Source organism: Prunus avium, chromosome 3, assembly GCF_965620075.1.
Source record: "Prunus avium chromosome 3, drPruAviu1.hap1.1, whole genome shotgun sequence".
In the NCBI taxonomy this organism is placed as follows: Eukaryota; Viridiplantae; Streptophyta; class Magnoliopsida; order Rosales; family Rosaceae; genus Prunus; species Prunus avium.
In genome coordinates, this window is record NC_142286.1 from 40,869,360 (window position 1) to 40,884,925 (window position 15,566).

The window sequence follows — 15,566 nt, forward strand, 5'->3', positions numbered from 1 at the left end:
TTTTTGAGCTGCTCTTGACTAAAAAGTAAACATAAATTAAACAAGCCTCCAGCTTCTTAAGGCAAAGAAGCAGAGAACTAAAAGACTCAAAGGTATTTAGTATGGTCCAGGGCAGATGCCAATTGGTTTTTCTTTTTTTCTCTTTTGAAAAGGTCCATCTTTCACAGCAATGTAGCTGAAAAGTAGGTCTACAATGAAAATTGCAGCCAACTCACAAATCAATCTTGGAAGAATTGTAGATCCTAGAAGTTTAAAAAAAAATATTTAATTCAACTAAGCTAAGCCTAATCCAACTCAGAAATTCAAACTACTAACCCAACCCTCATAAATTGTTGTTTTTCATTTTCACTTTGTCGATGTTCAATATGTTCTATTGAACAAAAAAAATCAATATGAGATCTTTTACAGAATCATCTTCCATTTCTCAATTACTTAATCTTCAATTCGGTATATAGGAAGGTAGGAATGCAATTTTACACTACAATGTGAAAAATTGAAGCCTTCCTTCCACACAAATTAATATGCACTTGAATTGAAGAAACAAACTCACTAGCAACTTGTCATGCCATGCTTGCATAACTCACTAAAACAGATTGCTTGGTCAAATCAGCTAATGTTTAAAATAAGTTGTGCAGGCAGAATCTATTCAATATAAAGTTTTCTACCAAAATATATTCTTAGTCTTAATCACCCCAGGCGAGCAATCTCTTCTTTCTCACATGAAAAAGGCAAGGCAAAAGAGAAACAAAAAGCATAGCCGAAATGGGGAAATGACAGTATTTTTTAATAAATATTGAGCAATCTAGATGACAGACGGAAGAACAAAAGCTAGAATTCAATAAATTTAATTAGCAGGATTCTAAGACTACCATCAACCAGGATGCATATTCGTTAGAAATTTAGAAGGCAAAGAGCATGAAATGCAATAGTTAATACTGGCAGCATATATGGCTTCAACTTCAGCTAATGTGACATCAATCATCATCAATAAAGTAAGGAGCAAGGGCAAAACAAGGCAAGGCAGTAGTATCTCAATTATGACTAGGAACTAGGAACTGGGAACTGGGAACTGGGAATTGGGAACTGGGAACTAGGAAGGAAGGAGGACTACTGACTGACGGTTGAGACAGAAGAGCTGCTGAGCTGAGCAATGATATTGGATTCATGGCGAACTGGACTCTGGAGCAGTTAGTGAAGTGAATGCCTGCCTGCCTGGTCAGTGGTCATATGTTACAGCTCATCATATTCATACTCTGAGTATCTGAAGCTTGGTGGAGAAGGCAATTGCAACCCAATCGGGCTGGGAAGAGGACCACTGCAGCTGCTCGATCTCGGCCCCGGCCGTATAGGCCAGAATGGGATCCAGGCCACCCTCCACCGGCTGGCCCATGGAGGAGAGGTCCCAGATGAGAGCCTGGGAGTCATCTCCGGCAGTGCAGATGTGGCAAGAGCTGTGAGGAGCCCAGGCAATGGCGTTGACGCTGGCCTGGTGCCTCTGCAACTCGACAACTGGGAGGGTCGGGAAGCGGATGTCCAGGACGACCACCTTGGCGCTGTCCATGATGATGGTGGCCATGTACCTGGGGTCTTGCTTGTTCCATCCCAGCCGGACCAGGGGGGTGTCGGGCTCCGAACTCTCGTAGATGATGGTCGAGTGCTCCTTGTCGCGCAGGTCGAACACTCTCACGGAGCCGTCTGCCGAGACGGAGGCGAAGACACCAACGCCGCCCCAGGCGATGTCGTACACCTCCTTGTCGTGGGCGATGAGCTGGGTGTCCACCGCCTCGCGCTCTATGTCCCAGATAGTGCAGGTAGTGTCGATAGAGGAGGTGCCGATGCGCTTGGGCTCCGCCTCGTTCCAGTCGAAGGAGGTGAGGGGCCCGCAGAACTCGGAGCTCTTGTTGCCGTTGAGGAGGGACTTGAGCTCCACTGACGAGGAGGAGGAGGAGTCAGACTCCTCGTCCTCCCCGGAGATGCGCCACACGCGGAGGAAATCGCTCGAGGTGGCCAGAAGGTCTGGCTTCTGGCACTCCTTGTCCGGGATGAAGATGGTCTTGGTCGGCGGGTACGGGTGCTCGAACGACAGGTTCGGGTCCGACCGGATCTCCCCGTTTGAGTCGTCCAGCTGCACGATCTCCACATGGTTCGGGTACTGCTCCAGGAGGCTTGCGATGGCCAGCCGGTACTTCTTGTCCCGACGGACGCTCCAGTTCATGGCGTAGATGTGCCATGGCGCCTCATACGTGTAGATCTCCGATCGTTTCTGCTGCTCATCTGACCCGTCCTGATTCGGATCGCTACTCCTACTGGCCCCCATCTTTCTCTCTCTCTCTCTCTCTCACTCTCTCTCCAATAATAATATTTTCCGATTTATTATTTATCACCAACCCTGCCCTGCCCCCCACCCAGACAACTGCAAACCTGAAGCCTAACCGAACCCCTCCTCCTGCAGATAGTATTATTTATCTTGGACTTCCAGAACCTGAAAGAAGCAAAATTACCCCTGGACTTTTAATTCAGTAGAGGAAGAAGCTATCTGATTTTGCCCTGAGACTGAGAGCCGTCGCGAATTTTTCCTTTCTCCTTCTTCAGCTTATCCCTCAATATCTTTCAGACTATAAATTTTACTAAAAAGCCAAAAAAAAAAAAAAAAAAGAACAATAAAGTTATGTGCCGTTTCTTAATTCTTATCGTTTCAATTTCTGTCGTTACATTTTCAACGACGTATTGTTCTCTCCCTTCCCTTTGAACGGCATCTCATGATATGTCGTTACTTATATAATTTCGTCGGATGGGTCACGGGTTAAGTGATACGGGTCATGATGCCGCTATCCAGCTAGCTAGAGCTAGTCGAGACTTGAGAGAGAGAGAGGCCCTAGAATTATCAGGCGTTTTAAATAAACGGCTAAAGGAGACCTTGCTGCTGTATCCAATACCGGCCGGAGAAAGAGGAGGACGGGGTTCGCTTTCTGGGTTGCCCAAGTCAATTTTCGTTAAGGGGAAGGGGAAAAAAGAAAAAGAGAGGGTGATGGTGTTTATGGGCCATGCAGATTCAGTTAAAAAAAAGACATCTTAGCTGATGATGAATTATGATATAAGGCTATGCAATTGCAATCTGCAGTATGTAAAGTAAATAGAGCGGAAGACGAAAGTTGAAGCCGAGTATTACTTTGACTGAGCTCTATCCTCCTCTTCCCAAGTTCCCAGTCTGGAATTGATTTTGCTATTGGGCAATAGAGGAAGGAGAGGTAACATTCTGTCCTTTCTTCTTGTTTTTCTTTTTAGCTTAACATTTTATAAAGGCCAACGTTCACCGAAAATTCATATTCATTTTAGATTTCAGAAAACGACGTGGGAGGAATGAGTAAGATTTGATTAGTATAGTTATTAGTATGCTATGCATCATTAGCCCCAAACAAAAACCCACCCCTGAGTTTGGGATATGGGATATGGGATATGGGAGGGGATTCACCCTACCTCTGTGATTTGTACAACAGATCCCACCTTACTTCTCCCAATCAAATTGTCAAGAATTAGTTGCATTCATATATTATGGAGCCTAGGATCTTAAGCTCAAAGGGGACCATATTTAATCTATAATTTGCTCGAGTCTTTTCAAGCCAAGTGTTGTTTCTCATTCATTTTCCATTCCTTCATTTGACACCTCATATAGTTCCTGCCGTTCACACTCTCAGGCAGGCAATCGGCAGGTCGAATTGTTGTTAAAGGTCTCACACTCAGTGTTTGCAGAAAGACACGCTTCTGTTTGTTTGTGTACCGAAAAGAAGACAATTCTGTTATGATGGTTGCATGCCTTTCATGTACTCCCGAGGTTCTCCCCAAAAGTAACCTATTCACCAGTTCTAGGGTAACCAAATTCGGTTCTCAGGAAGCTCTCACCTTACTCCAAAATTGCGCCACTTTCAAACATCTCAAGCAAATCCATGCTAAGATTATCCGGAATGGTCTTTCTCACGATCAATTACTTATCAGGAAACTCATTCACCTTTGCTCTTCTTATGGGAAAATGGACTATGCCACTCTCATATTCCATCAAATCCAAGGCCCCCTTACTTTTACTTGGAATCTAATGATCATGTCCTATACCATGAACGGCTGCTCACAAGAAGCCCTCCTTCTGTATGGCCTTATGATACGCCAAGGATTTCCACCCGATAAGTTCACCTTTCCGTTTGTTATCAAAGCTTGCATTGCTTCTTCTGCATTTGAGCAAGGAAAAGTGGTTCATGGGTTATCAATAAAAAATAGTTTCTCCAGAGACATGTTTGTTCAAAATACTTTAATGGACTTCTACTTCAAGTGTGGAGAAATAGATTGTGGATGCAGGGTGTTTGAAAAAATGCGCGTACGAAATGTAGTTTCATGGACAACCATGATTTCGGGGCTAGTTGCTTGTGGGGAATTGCATGCTGCCCGAGCGGTTTTTGAGCGAATGCCAACTAAAAATGTTTTTTCATGGACAGCAATGATGAATGGGTATGTTAGAAATCAGCAACCTGAAGAGGCTTTTGAGCTGTTCTGGAGAATGCAGGTTGGTGATGTTAGGCCAAACGAATTCACGCTGGTAAGCTTGCTGAAAGCTTGTACCCAATTGGGGAGCCTCAAATTGGGTAGATGGATTCACGACTTTGCTCTTAAAAATGGATTTAAACTTGATGTTTTCCTTGGGACAGCTCTTATTGATACGTATAGCAAATGTGGTAGTTTAGAGGATGCAAGGAGAGTATTTGACGAAATGCGAATCAAGAGCTTGGCTACATGGAATGCAATGATCACAAGCTTGGGTGTACATGGGTTTGGAGAGGAAGCCCTTGCCCTTTTCGCAGAGATGGAGAAGGTGAACGTAAGGCCAGATGCAATCACTTTTGTAGGTGTTTTATCTGCTTGTTTGCATACAAATAATCTGGAGGCTGGTTGTATGTATTTCAAATACATGAGTAAACACTATGGTATTACGCCTATTTTAGAACATTACACTTGCATGATTGAACTATATAGCCGTGCTGATATGTTAGATGAGGTATGCAAATTAGCGCAATCCATGCCTGTAAAGCAAAACAGATATAAAGCAGGGGACAACGACAATCATCGTTCACTTGTGCAGAGGAGTTAGATTGCTTAAGAGTCTGAGTTCGTATATGCACTTGGGAGCTTCAAGTATGATCTGGGTTGACTATCTGACTGATAAATGACTGGATTTTGATTACGTAACAATATATGTGTGCCACAGCAAGACCAAGACCAAGGACAAGGTATTGTCTTTGAAAAAAGATATGAAACCAGACTCTGATCTCATGGTTACGGATTTGGCAAATGATGAGCTTAAGCTTTGCTAGTGACCAGACCGAGACCAGGTGTTTGGACGGCTTGACCTCCTTGATCTTGGAATTGTTCCTCGTTGATTTGTAGTGCTTCTTCCTTTATTAGTTTGTAGTACTAATGAACAGAGTAATTTTCTGAACTGAAGAGACTATAGTAAATGTTGAACAGAGAGTTCCATTCTTAAATCAATATCTTATCAAAATATCGCTACAATATCGCTATAATATTGAAAATATTGATGTAATGGAAAAAAGGAAAAAAAAAAAAAAACACAAAGCACACACGCAAAGGGGATTTGAACCCTTGCCATTTCACTCATCCAACGCCTTAACTACTCTGTTGCTTATGTTTTTGTGATAATACGCAACTGGGAACTCTATGTGGTACTAAGTCACTTATGTATCTTATCATACAATGTATAAAGTGTAGAATATTGTAGTAAATCATTATATATAAATGATTATGGTGTGTTTAATCTTCTTTCATTAATTACTATATATTTTCTACACTCACAATGTTTGTCAGTTCGTTATATAATCAACTTAAATTAGTTAAACCTATAATGCAATGCATTTCCTTTCAATCTTTTGTGATAAACTAATAGATAATTGACTAAATAAACATCCTCTAAAGTTTCAATAAAAAGTTCAAAGTTTTTCTTACAATTTCCGTGGTTTTTAATCAATTTTTATCGATATCAATAATATCTTGATATTTCCATCAAAATTTCCGTATTTTTGAACTACCGATATTTCCGATATCATCGATATTTTAGACCTTGGTTGTGCCCACCCTAGGAAAAGGTTGTTCGCTTCTTTTAAACATGTCAAACAAAACCGCCCTTCCTCTTCCACTTTTTTTATAATTTTCAATTTTAAAATTGTTAGTAGAGTTTGACACTATGAGTTTGAAAAGTTGAACAAATTGAACGAACAGGCGGACACGACGAAGCTGCCAGCCATTATTATTATTAGGCTTTTTATCACAAAATGTCCCTGATGTTTGTGAAACTATTAGATTGCATCTTTAAAGTTTTTTTTAATCACTTATGTTCCCTAACGTTAATATAGGTGCTCTTAAATAGTCATTTTGTAAAAAAAAAACTGTTAAATTCAGGGATATAATCGTCAAATCAATCTAAAATTATAAAATTTTTTTTTTAAAAAAATATTTCCTTTCCTTCTCTCTTTCTTTCTTCTTCTTCTTTCTCCCTTTCTTTTCTTCTTCTTCTTTCTTTCCGCCAGATTCTTCTTCTTTCTTCTTCTTCTTCTTCTTCTTTCTCTCCGCCTGATAGGTTATATATATGAAAACAAAATTGAAATCGATGATTGTTTATGAAGATTTGCAGGGAATGTTTCTATGAGGTATTTGAGGAGGAGGTCCATCAGGTAATTGTTGAAAACCAGTTATTTAAGCATGGTGAGAGCATTGCTAGGCGCCTCTGGTGGGAAAGTTAAACTAACCAAGCTATGCTTGTGATACTAGTTAATGCCATATTAGATTGTAGAAGTTATGTGGACCTCGGCTTTTCTTCTGATAATTGCTTTTTATGTTATTTAATACTGCCAGATTCCACTGTCCTTGCTTATGTGTTATCGGAATTGAATAGGCGACCCAATTATGGCCTGGATCTTTTCCTGTTGTCAGTGGATGAGGGCATTACTGGCTACAGGGATGATTCTCTTGAGACCGTCAAAAGAAATGAAATCCAGGTGAAGTGAATATCAATTCTGAGTTGCTGGTCGTATGTAGTGCTTATGTTTTTTTTTCATATATATAACCTATCAGGCGGAGAGAAAGAAGAAGAAGAAAAAAAAAAAAGGGAGAAAAAAGAAGAAGAAGAAGAAGAAGAAAGAAAGAGATAGAAGGGAAGGAATTTAAAAAATATATATATTTTATAATTTTGGATTGATTTGACGATTATATCTCTGAATTTAACGATTTTTTTGACAAATGAACTATTTAAGAGAACTTATATTAACGTTAGGGACCGTAAATGATACAAAAAAACTTTAAGGATGCAATCTGATAATTTCGCAAACGTCAGGACGTTTTGTGATAAAAGCCTTATTATTATTATTTTATTTTTAGGTTAATGTTGTTTAATAATCATGAGATGAGATTTTGAAAAAATGGAATGGCAAAATAGAAGATAAGCATCCACCATCCGTTACGCTGACTGACCTGATCGATGATCACATCTCACGCTCACGGGGTGGAAAATAAACTAATTTTCCTTTTTTTAAAATTAAAAAAACACATAAAGGTGGCAAAAAGTCATAATTCATAACTCATTATAATAATTGAGCAAGCAAGAGGGAGGTTAGGCAGAAAGACAGACAGGTAGAATGGTCGCTCAATATTACAATACGAATTATTATAATATAATTGTTGCTGAACCTCCGCCGGTAGCCATACTAACGTCGTATTCCGAGCCCAAGAGAAGAAAGTCAATACCAAATTCGGTTCCTCCTACTCCTCCTCCTCCTCCTCTTAGTCTTACTTCTTCTTCTTTGTGGGGAAGATCCAGATTTAAATCCTGGGCTTGGGGCACCAGTAGCGGCAGCAGCATTATGAGCACTACTAATAATAAGGTGATTTGGAGCATGGAATCATCATCTGCCAACAACATTACCACAACCAATCATCTGCGGCATGTGGAGTCCATGGCTACAATGCCTTCTGGCGCTGGAAACATTCCCCACCTCAACGCCATCGTTTTGGGAGAAGCACTCGCTTCCGAAGAGAACGATCTCATCTTCCCCAGCGACGACTTCTCCCGCCAGGCTCATGTTCCCTCTCCCCGCAAGGTAACTACTACAACTCTCTCTCTTTTCATTTTTCTCTTTTGTTTGTTCGTTTTCTGTCCATATAACATCTAATCTTATTGATTTAACCAATACCTTTATCAATTTATCATCATCGTCCTCGTCAGTATCTGGAGATGTATAAGAGGTCCATCGAGGACCCCGCGGGGTTTTGGTCGGATATTGCTTCCAGCTTCTATTGGAAACAGAAATGGGGCCAACAAGTCTACTTGGAGAATCTCGATGTCAGGAAAGGCAATATCAGAATTGAGGTGATCAGCGTGGTGGATTTCGTTTTCCCCCTTTGATTTCCTTTTCCTCTTCCTTTTGACCACCATCTGTGTTTTGATGTTTTGAGCAGTGGTTCAAGGGCGGTATCACCAACATCTGCTACAATTGCCTTGACTCAAATGTTGAAGCTGGACTTGGTGACAAAATTGCCCTTTACTGGGAAGGCAATGAACCTGGTGTTGATGCCACTTTAACGTACATCCAGCTTCTCCACAACGTTTGCCAGGTCTATCATTATTCCTTACATTTACATTTGCATTATCACTCTCTTTCTCTCTCTCGCACACACTCCCACGCATGCATAAAATTCAATACAAAATTTAATCATTAAAAACAACAAGAATAGAAAACAAGAGATTGGGTCTTCATTCTGTGAGTTGCTAATCAATTATCTCACCTTCTCTTACCTCTACTGCTCGCAGCTTGCAAACTATTTGAAAGATATTGGAGTTAAAAAGGGCGATGCTGTTGTGGTTTACTTACCAATGTTAATGGAACTTCCAATCACAATGCTTGCTTGTGCTCGCATTGGTGCAGTTCACTCGGTATTGCACCATGTTACTCTTTGCTTTCCAACATCCACAACTCTTTCTTTTTTCTAATTTTGCCTTTTCCATTCTTTCAGGTTGTCTTTGCTGGATTTTCCGCAGAATCTCTTGCTCAAAGAATTGTGGATTGCAAACCGAAAGTTGTAATCACTTGCAATGCTGTTAAAAGGGGTTCTAAGGTCATCCACCTCAAAGATATAGTTGATGCTGCCCTTTTTGAATCATCCCAAAGTGGGGTTTCTGTAGGTATGGAAATTTGCTAATTGCTATGTGATTTATGCACACATCTATCTAATTACTTCTGTCTCAGGATAGGATAAATTTAATTTTACAGTTTCCTCATTATATTATTTACTGTCTCCCTTTTGTTAGTTTTTCATTTTTTCAAAAAAATGTATTTGGTAGTGGTATCCTGTTTCTTTTATTAAACCTTAACTTAGTTCGAGAAAAAAAATTGAACTTACTGAAAGTTGAGAAAATTGTTAGGTTTCTATTGGGCATCCATTGAGAGGCAGGTTTGGATTTAAGATTGTCTGGATCTGACGTTATTTGCAAAAATCATTTCCATAAGTACAGTAATCAACCATAACAGACCAATCCTCTATATATATATATATATATATATATTTTCTAAGACCAAGGATTGATTTGCTTTTCTTTTTTAGTATAATGGATGTATGATTCCCTATTTGAGCAGATGTATGCTTAACTTATGAAAATCAATCGGCTATGAAGAAGGAAAGTACCAAATGGCAAGAAGAAAGAGATGTATGGTGGCAGGTTAGTAGTAGTACTAGCACCTCTTTATACAGATTTCCATGAAAGAAAGAGTGCTTTTATCTGTAACATGCATGTATTCTTCCTATATTAGTGTTTCATCATATGCTTTTAAATGGCTTGAATGTTTGTTTTATGGACGGTTGTGACTGATGACTCATGATTATCTTCCAGGATGTCATACCTAAATATCCTACTACTTGTGCAGTGGAGTGGGTTGATGCAGAAGATCCACTTTTTCTGCTCTATACTAGTGGGAGCACTGGCAAGCCGAAGGTACATATGTTCCGTACTTTAATTCATCTTTCCCTTCTTCTTTTTTGGGCTTCTTCTAATATTAGTCTCTTATAGGGAGTTGTCCACACAACTGGAGGATATATGGTGTACACTGCAACAACATTTAAATATGCATTTGATTACAAGCCATCTGACATCTACTGGTATCCTTAAAAACCCTGTGCTTATCATTAATGTTAATTTGATCTTCTCATGTTAAAGAAGCTGATTTATGCTGATTCCCCCTTTTTTCTTGTCACTGAACATAGCTTTATCTCTGTTTTAGGTGTACAGCTGACTGTGGTTGGATCACTGGGCACAGCTATGTCACATATGGACCACTGCTAAATGGAGCGTCTGCTGTCATATTTGAAGGGGTAATTGATAGACAGATTAATACACAGATTATTGTTTACATTTACGACAAAAACATAAAATAGATGTCAAAAGAAAAATATTCATCTGCATGGACATAGCCAAAATATCTACTCTGGCATTTGGAAGCCTTTGGGCAAAAATGGAAAAGAAAAATGACTATACAAGAAAGAAGCTTGAAAGCTAGGTCTAAAGGTATGTTTTTTCTTTCCCAGTGGCATTAAGCCTACTGGTACCTCTCCCCTTTAACCAAAGGTTTTTGGTTGGACTTATAATATTGTTGGTAGTTGAACCTTAAAGGGTGGGGAGATTCTTCTGGTAAGAAGGGTAGCCCCTCTTGTATAGCCTAACTTTTGGACTCAAAATCCTGAAGAAGCAAAATATGAAACTGCAGTTGGCTAGTTGTGAATATAACATTTAATTTACCTTATGGTGAGAATCATATATCACTGTCTATGATCTATATAAATTCTTAAATACTTATTTACATTATACTATTGCATGAAATGAACTTTTTTAGTGTTAACTACATAATAACATTTAGAACACCAACTAGTTGTATCCCAATATCTGGATAATGCCTGAGCATCTCATGTGTAAAAAGTGCTGCAGTGTATTGATTATGATGTAACTTTTAGTGCATACGCTCAGTCTCAGTATCATTTTTGCTGAATTGGATTTCCAATGTTGGCCTTTAATATAGTAGTTACTATCCATGTATATATTGCAGGCTCCAAATTATCCTAATCCTGGACGCTGTTGGGATATTGTTGATAAATACCAAGTGACCATATTTTATACTGCCCCCACATTAGTGCGGTCCCTCATGCGTGATAGTGACGAGGCAAGATATTTAACCTGTCCTTACTTCCATTTATGTGGATGTGATATTTTTAATGTATTGTTATTGATCAAGACAATTTTATAAGTTCGTGATGGCTGTTCACAGCTATGTAGAGTCTGAAAAGAACACATTACTCTATTTGTTTGTTCTAGGTTGATCACTTCCGAAACTTTATTTTGATCTAATGGTTTTTTCCCTTTACCTAAATCAGGCTGCAGTGAAGAGTAAGAGAACTGAACATAGTTTTAATTGAAGTATAAAGCTTGTCTGCATTTTTTGGCCATAAGCTCCTTGTCGTTTTCTCCCTGTTTCATTTTTATCCTTCTGTTTTGTCAAAGCCACTCCTCTATCTTACATATCTGGTTTACTTGGGTGGCCCTGCCATTGGTGTTTCTTAAATGAATTACCTATCGAGAAATTAGTCCTTCTGTATAATCTTCATTATTTACTATCTGCATTGCAAGAGTGTCCATTTTACATAGTTGTATTCATACGTCTCTGGTGGTCTTGTTGTCTAGATCAGCTTAAGATTCCACATACATAATGTTTATTATATGTGTATATTGAATTTCTACTTCAACTTTTTCATGCAGTATGTTACACGATACTCACGGAAATCCTTACGGGTCCTTGGAAGTGTAGGCGAGCCTATTAATCCAAGTGCATGGAGGTTCTCATTTCTTTTGCTGTCTGATCCAAAAGCTGCATTTCGTACTCAAAAAGAATTATTAACTCAGCCCTTTTTGGCACAGGTGGTTTTTCAATCTGGTTGGAGATTCAAAATGTCCTATTTCTGACACTTGGTGGCAAACTGAAACCGGTGGCTTTATGGTATTCTAGTACTGTTCTTAAATAGTTTTTATCCCTTGTGCCATTAACTGGTGTTCAAGCAGAATGTAATTGTTGGCATCAGAATATTTCTCGACATTTTACTTGTTAAACACTCCCCCACCCCAACATATGTGCCAATATATACCTGCATTCACCTGGACTTCCATCGGTCCGACGTTTTAACTCGAAATGATTCACCTTCTTTACCTGGCAGATAACTCCATTACCGGGTGCCTGGCCACAGAAGCCTGGTTCTGCTACTTTCCCTTTCTTTGGAGTTCAGGTCTTTTATTCTCTTTATGGATACTTATCATCATCTTCATACTGTTCTCTTTTTACACTTTTGAATCTGTAAGATCTACATCATATTAACTTTTTTCCTTGTAACTGCAGGCTGTCATAGTGGACGAGAAGGGTGTTGAGATTGAAGGGGAGTGCAGTGGTTATCTGTGTGTAAAAAGCTCATGGCCTGGAGCATTCCGAACTCTTTACGGTGATCATGAAAGATACGAAACTACTTACTTTAAACCTTTCCCTGGGTATTATTTTAGTGGTGATGGATGCAGCAGGTAAGTAATAACGTCAATCTTCAATTTCATCAGCATGAATGCTAATATGAGTTATGTATGAAGTTTTTTTGTTTCCAAAACAAGATTTGAATTTTTTTTTGGGTTTATAGTTTAGGATTTATTAGGAGTGTTTTTTATATTATATGGGGGTGCAAGACATGCTAAGTTGTACACATCAATGCCTAGGGACAAAGATGGATATCACTGGCTTACAGGACGGGTTGATGATGTTATCAATGTCAGGTATTTTTTGGATTCCATAAGCTTTGCCCATATAATTTTTTATGTTTTATGTGTATGAGTGAGCTAAATGTAGTAATAGGATTGTTAATGTGTAGATTTCTAAGGATTTTAAATTATGATATTCCCCTCCTTAACTTCCTCTACGCAAGTATCTTTGCATCTTGTTGTAATTTCGAAGACCGCAATTGATGTTTATTGTCTATGCTCAATAATAATACCATAATGTGTGCAGTGGACATCGTATTGGTACAGCAGAAGTGGAATCTGCTCTGGTATCACATCCCCAGTGTGCTGAAGCTGCTGTGGTTGGCGTTGAGCATGAGGTATGTGATGCAGAACCCAGAAAGAGAAAAGGGAAAATACTGAAGTGAACAGACTAAAAACAGCAGATGCTTGTGGCTAGTATGCATGTCTGAGCAAAATTGCTTTCTTGCTGTAGGTTAAAGGACAAGGTATATATGCCTTTGTTACTCTTGTGGAGGGTGTACCTTACAGCGAAGAACTCCGGAAAAGCCTTATACTGAATGTCAGAAAGCAGGTATATATCTAGTTCTGCATTTAAGTTTACTGCATCTTGTTACTTGTGATGCTACGGTACTCCAGCTGGTATTAGGGCTACGTTGTACACTTGCATAGAATTCTTGAAGACTTATTCTTACCCCATAGTGCCATGCCATCATACCCCTGGATGGTGTCAGGATTATGCAGATAAAAATAAATTTATTTTTAAAAAGGTGGTATTTTTCACATATGATAATGATATCTTCTGAAACTATATTTGAATTGGCTGACATGTCGTTCAGCCTGGAAACCTTGTAATGAATCGCACTTTCAGTCTTCTTGTTTGGATGTACCTTCCATATGCTATTGATGAGTAGCCACAAGTATGTAAAATTCTTATATACATTTTTCAGATAGGAGCATTTGCAGCACCGGACAAAGTCCACTGGGCCCCTGGCCTTCCAAAAACAAGGAGTGGGAAGATAATGAGGAGGATTCTGAGGAAAATTGCTTCTAGACAGTTAGATGAGCTTGGTGACACCAGCACTCTTGCAGATCCAAATGTGGTCGAACAACTTATTGCTCTCGCAGATGTGTAGACTCTGGTTTGGACTCGCACTCTCCAAAAATGATCAATTGCATCTGATTAGGCAGTAGAACTACTTAGACATTTTGGTTCCGTTTTAAACCTCAAAAAAATGATGCACGAAGGTTCTGTTTCCCATAACTTCTTACAGCGTACTCAGCACATTATATGAATGTCCTCCTTTAAGAGCAAGTCCAGCAGAGGGTTTTGGACTGAGGCTAGGGGGGGTTTGGGAGAAAAAGGGCCTCCAGCAGCAAGGGTTAGGCCGAGTTGCTTGTGGGGGCCACGAAGTCAGGCTGGCCTGAGGGCAGGTCCAGCCCCAGATCCAAAACTCGGGGGGCTGACGTCAGCAACAAAAAAAAATTGAAAAAAATTCAGATTTTAAAAAAAATAAATACTTAGTCATATTTTTCACTTCCCACACCAAAAATCTTTTAAAAAAAATAATGTCCAAATTAATTGTTTAGGTAAACAAATATGTGAAAAAAACAAAAAAATGAATAGTATTTGTCCTAAACTAGGGCAACTGCTGGAAATCAACATTGCTTTTTGTAAGGGCAGCCACTATTCACATGAATAGTGGCTGCCCTAGTCCCCCCCTTTGCATGCTAAGGGCAATTGGTGGAATTGCTCTAACTAATGTTTCGATAAACTACGGATTATGGATAGGCCACGTTTAGAATTGCTTAGGTAGAAAGTATTTCTGTTTCTAGCAATGTATTTCTGCTGATAAGCGCCTTTGCTAGAAACGTTTTTAATAGAAGCACGTCAAGTGGCATAGTATAGCTATGTTGTACACTGATGCACCTCGATGCCTGCGCAGCCTGAAGCACGATTGGGCTTTAATATAAAGGTGGTCCGTGGACATGGTATGCCTCGGCACCAAGATGGCATGGGTAGTTAGTCTATGTCGGCTAGCTGCTCTTCTTCTATAAAAGCCAACACAAATTCTTTGTAGAATTGAAATTTCGAGAAGTGAGAAACTTATTACGAAATAAGGATGAGCTATTGTAGAACAATGAAAGTTTATGAAGTTGAGATTTGAGAGGAATAAATTTGGTCAGAGATGGGTGAAAATGAAAATACGACATGAGTTGGATTTCCTGTCTGCAAAACTCTCTCGACTATGTCCATTATTTTTGACACATGCCCTTCTCCTTTTTCTCTATATATTTTTTATAATTTTGTATACAAGCGATGTTGGATGTGGGGATTCGAACACACATGGACGGATCCAGAATTTGAAAATAAGATGGGATAAATTTACCTTACATACAAACCTACTAAAAGATAGAAAACTTGACCGTACAAGTGAATTGCATTGATAACAAGAAGTTCCAAATTTATAATTAAAAAACTTTAAACCTATGTAAATCTAGCAACATAAAAAAAATTGAAATATAAATTTGAAGGTCAATTATAGCAATTACACTTTTCCCTGAAAGGAAAAAAAAAATTGAAAGCATTTATCCATTACAGAAGAAGAAGAAAAAAAACTGAAACATTTTAGTCCATCTAGCCATTCAAGCCAACTTGAAAAATAAAAATGAAAAGAAGGTATTCAAGCCAAGGTAA

General features: G+C 39.1%; 3 protein-coding genes across 7 annotated transcripts; 2 read left to right on the top strand and 1 right to left on the bottom strand.

Moving 5' to 3' along the window:
- Positions 1-898: 898 nt before the first annotated feature.
- LOC110764332 (WD repeat-containing protein LWD1) lies at positions 899-2,614 on the bottom strand. Its single transcript, XM_021967277.2, has one exon. The coding sequence runs from the start codon at positions 2,315-2,317 to the stop codon at positions 1,247-1,249; it is 1,071 nt and encodes a 356-aa protein (XP_021822969.1). The 5' UTR covers positions 2,318-2,614; the 3' UTR covers positions 899-1,246.
- A 217-nt stretch (positions 2,615-2,831) lies between these two features.
- Positions 2,832-5,528, top strand: LOC110764329 (Tetratricopeptide repeat (TPR)-like superfamily protein). Of its 3 annotated transcripts, none has more exons than XM_021967272.2 (2): positions 2,832-3,248; positions 3,674-5,528. In XM_021967272.2, exon 2 carries the CDS (start codon positions 3,800-3,802, stop codon positions 5,132-5,134), a length of 1,335 nt encoding a protein of 444 aa, XP_021822964.1. In that variant the 5' UTR covers positions 2,832-3,248; positions 3,674-3,799; the 3' UTR covers positions 5,135-5,528. The 3 variants fall into 3 exon arrangements, with proteins under 3 accessions (XP_021822964.1, XP_088106878.1, XP_021822963.1); XM_088250752.1 differs by having other exon boundaries at positions 3,711-5,528; XM_021967271.2 differs by having other exon boundaries at positions 2,833-3,248; positions 3,696-5,528.
- Positions 5,529-6,573: 1,045 nt separating this feature from the next.
- On the top strand, positions 6,574-14,183 carry ACS (acetyl-CoA synthetase). Of its 3 annotated transcripts, none has more exons than XM_088250748.1 (20): positions 6,574-6,731; positions 6,913-7,055; positions 7,868-8,153; positions 8,279-8,422; positions 8,512-8,667; positions 8,864-8,986; positions 9,067-9,235; positions 9,687-9,769; positions 9,941-10,042; positions 10,118-10,206; positions 10,329-10,419; positions 11,148-11,261; positions 11,855-11,931; positions 12,014-12,092; positions 12,307-12,375; positions 12,486-12,661; positions 12,848-12,904; positions 13,137-13,227; positions 13,344-13,442; positions 13,819-14,183. In XM_088250748.1, the coding sequence occupies exons 2-20, from the start codon at positions 6,964-6,966 to the stop codon at positions 14,002-14,004; spliced, it is 2,283 nt and encodes a 760-aa protein (XP_088106874.1). In that variant the 5' UTR covers positions 6,574-6,731; positions 6,913-6,963; the 3' UTR covers positions 14,005-14,183. The 3 variants fall into 3 exon arrangements, with proteins under 3 accessions (XP_088106874.1, XP_021822956.1, XP_021822954.1); XM_021967264.2 differs by having other exon boundaries at positions 7,874-8,153; XM_021967262.2 differs by lacking the exons at positions 6,574-6,731; positions 6,913-7,055 and having other exon boundaries at positions 7,633-8,153.
- The last annotated feature ends 1,383 nt before the right edge of the window (positions 14,184-15,566 follow it).

Bases quoted from the DNA above. Each gene is read 5' to 3' on its own strand.
- LOC110764332 (XM_021967277.2), bottom strand. From the start codon at position 2,317: ATGGGGGCCAGTAGGAGTAGCGATCCGAATCAGGACGGGTCAGATGAG.
- LOC110764329 (XM_021967272.2), top strand. From the start codon at position 3,800: ATGATGGTTGCATGCCTTTCATGTACTCCCGAGGTTCTCCCCAAAAGT.
- ACS (XM_021967262.2), top strand. From the start codon at position 7,692: ATGGTCGCTCAATATTACAATACGAATTATTATAATATAATTGTTGCT. The intron at 10,207-10,328 runs GTATCCTTAAAA...TCTCTGTTTTAG, and splicing joins AAGCCATCTGACATCTACTG to GTGTACAGCTGACTGTGGTT. The intron at 13,228-13,343 runs GTATGTGATGCA...TTCTTGCTGTAG, and splicing joins TGGTTGGCGTTGAGCATGAG to GTTAAAGGACAAGGTATATA.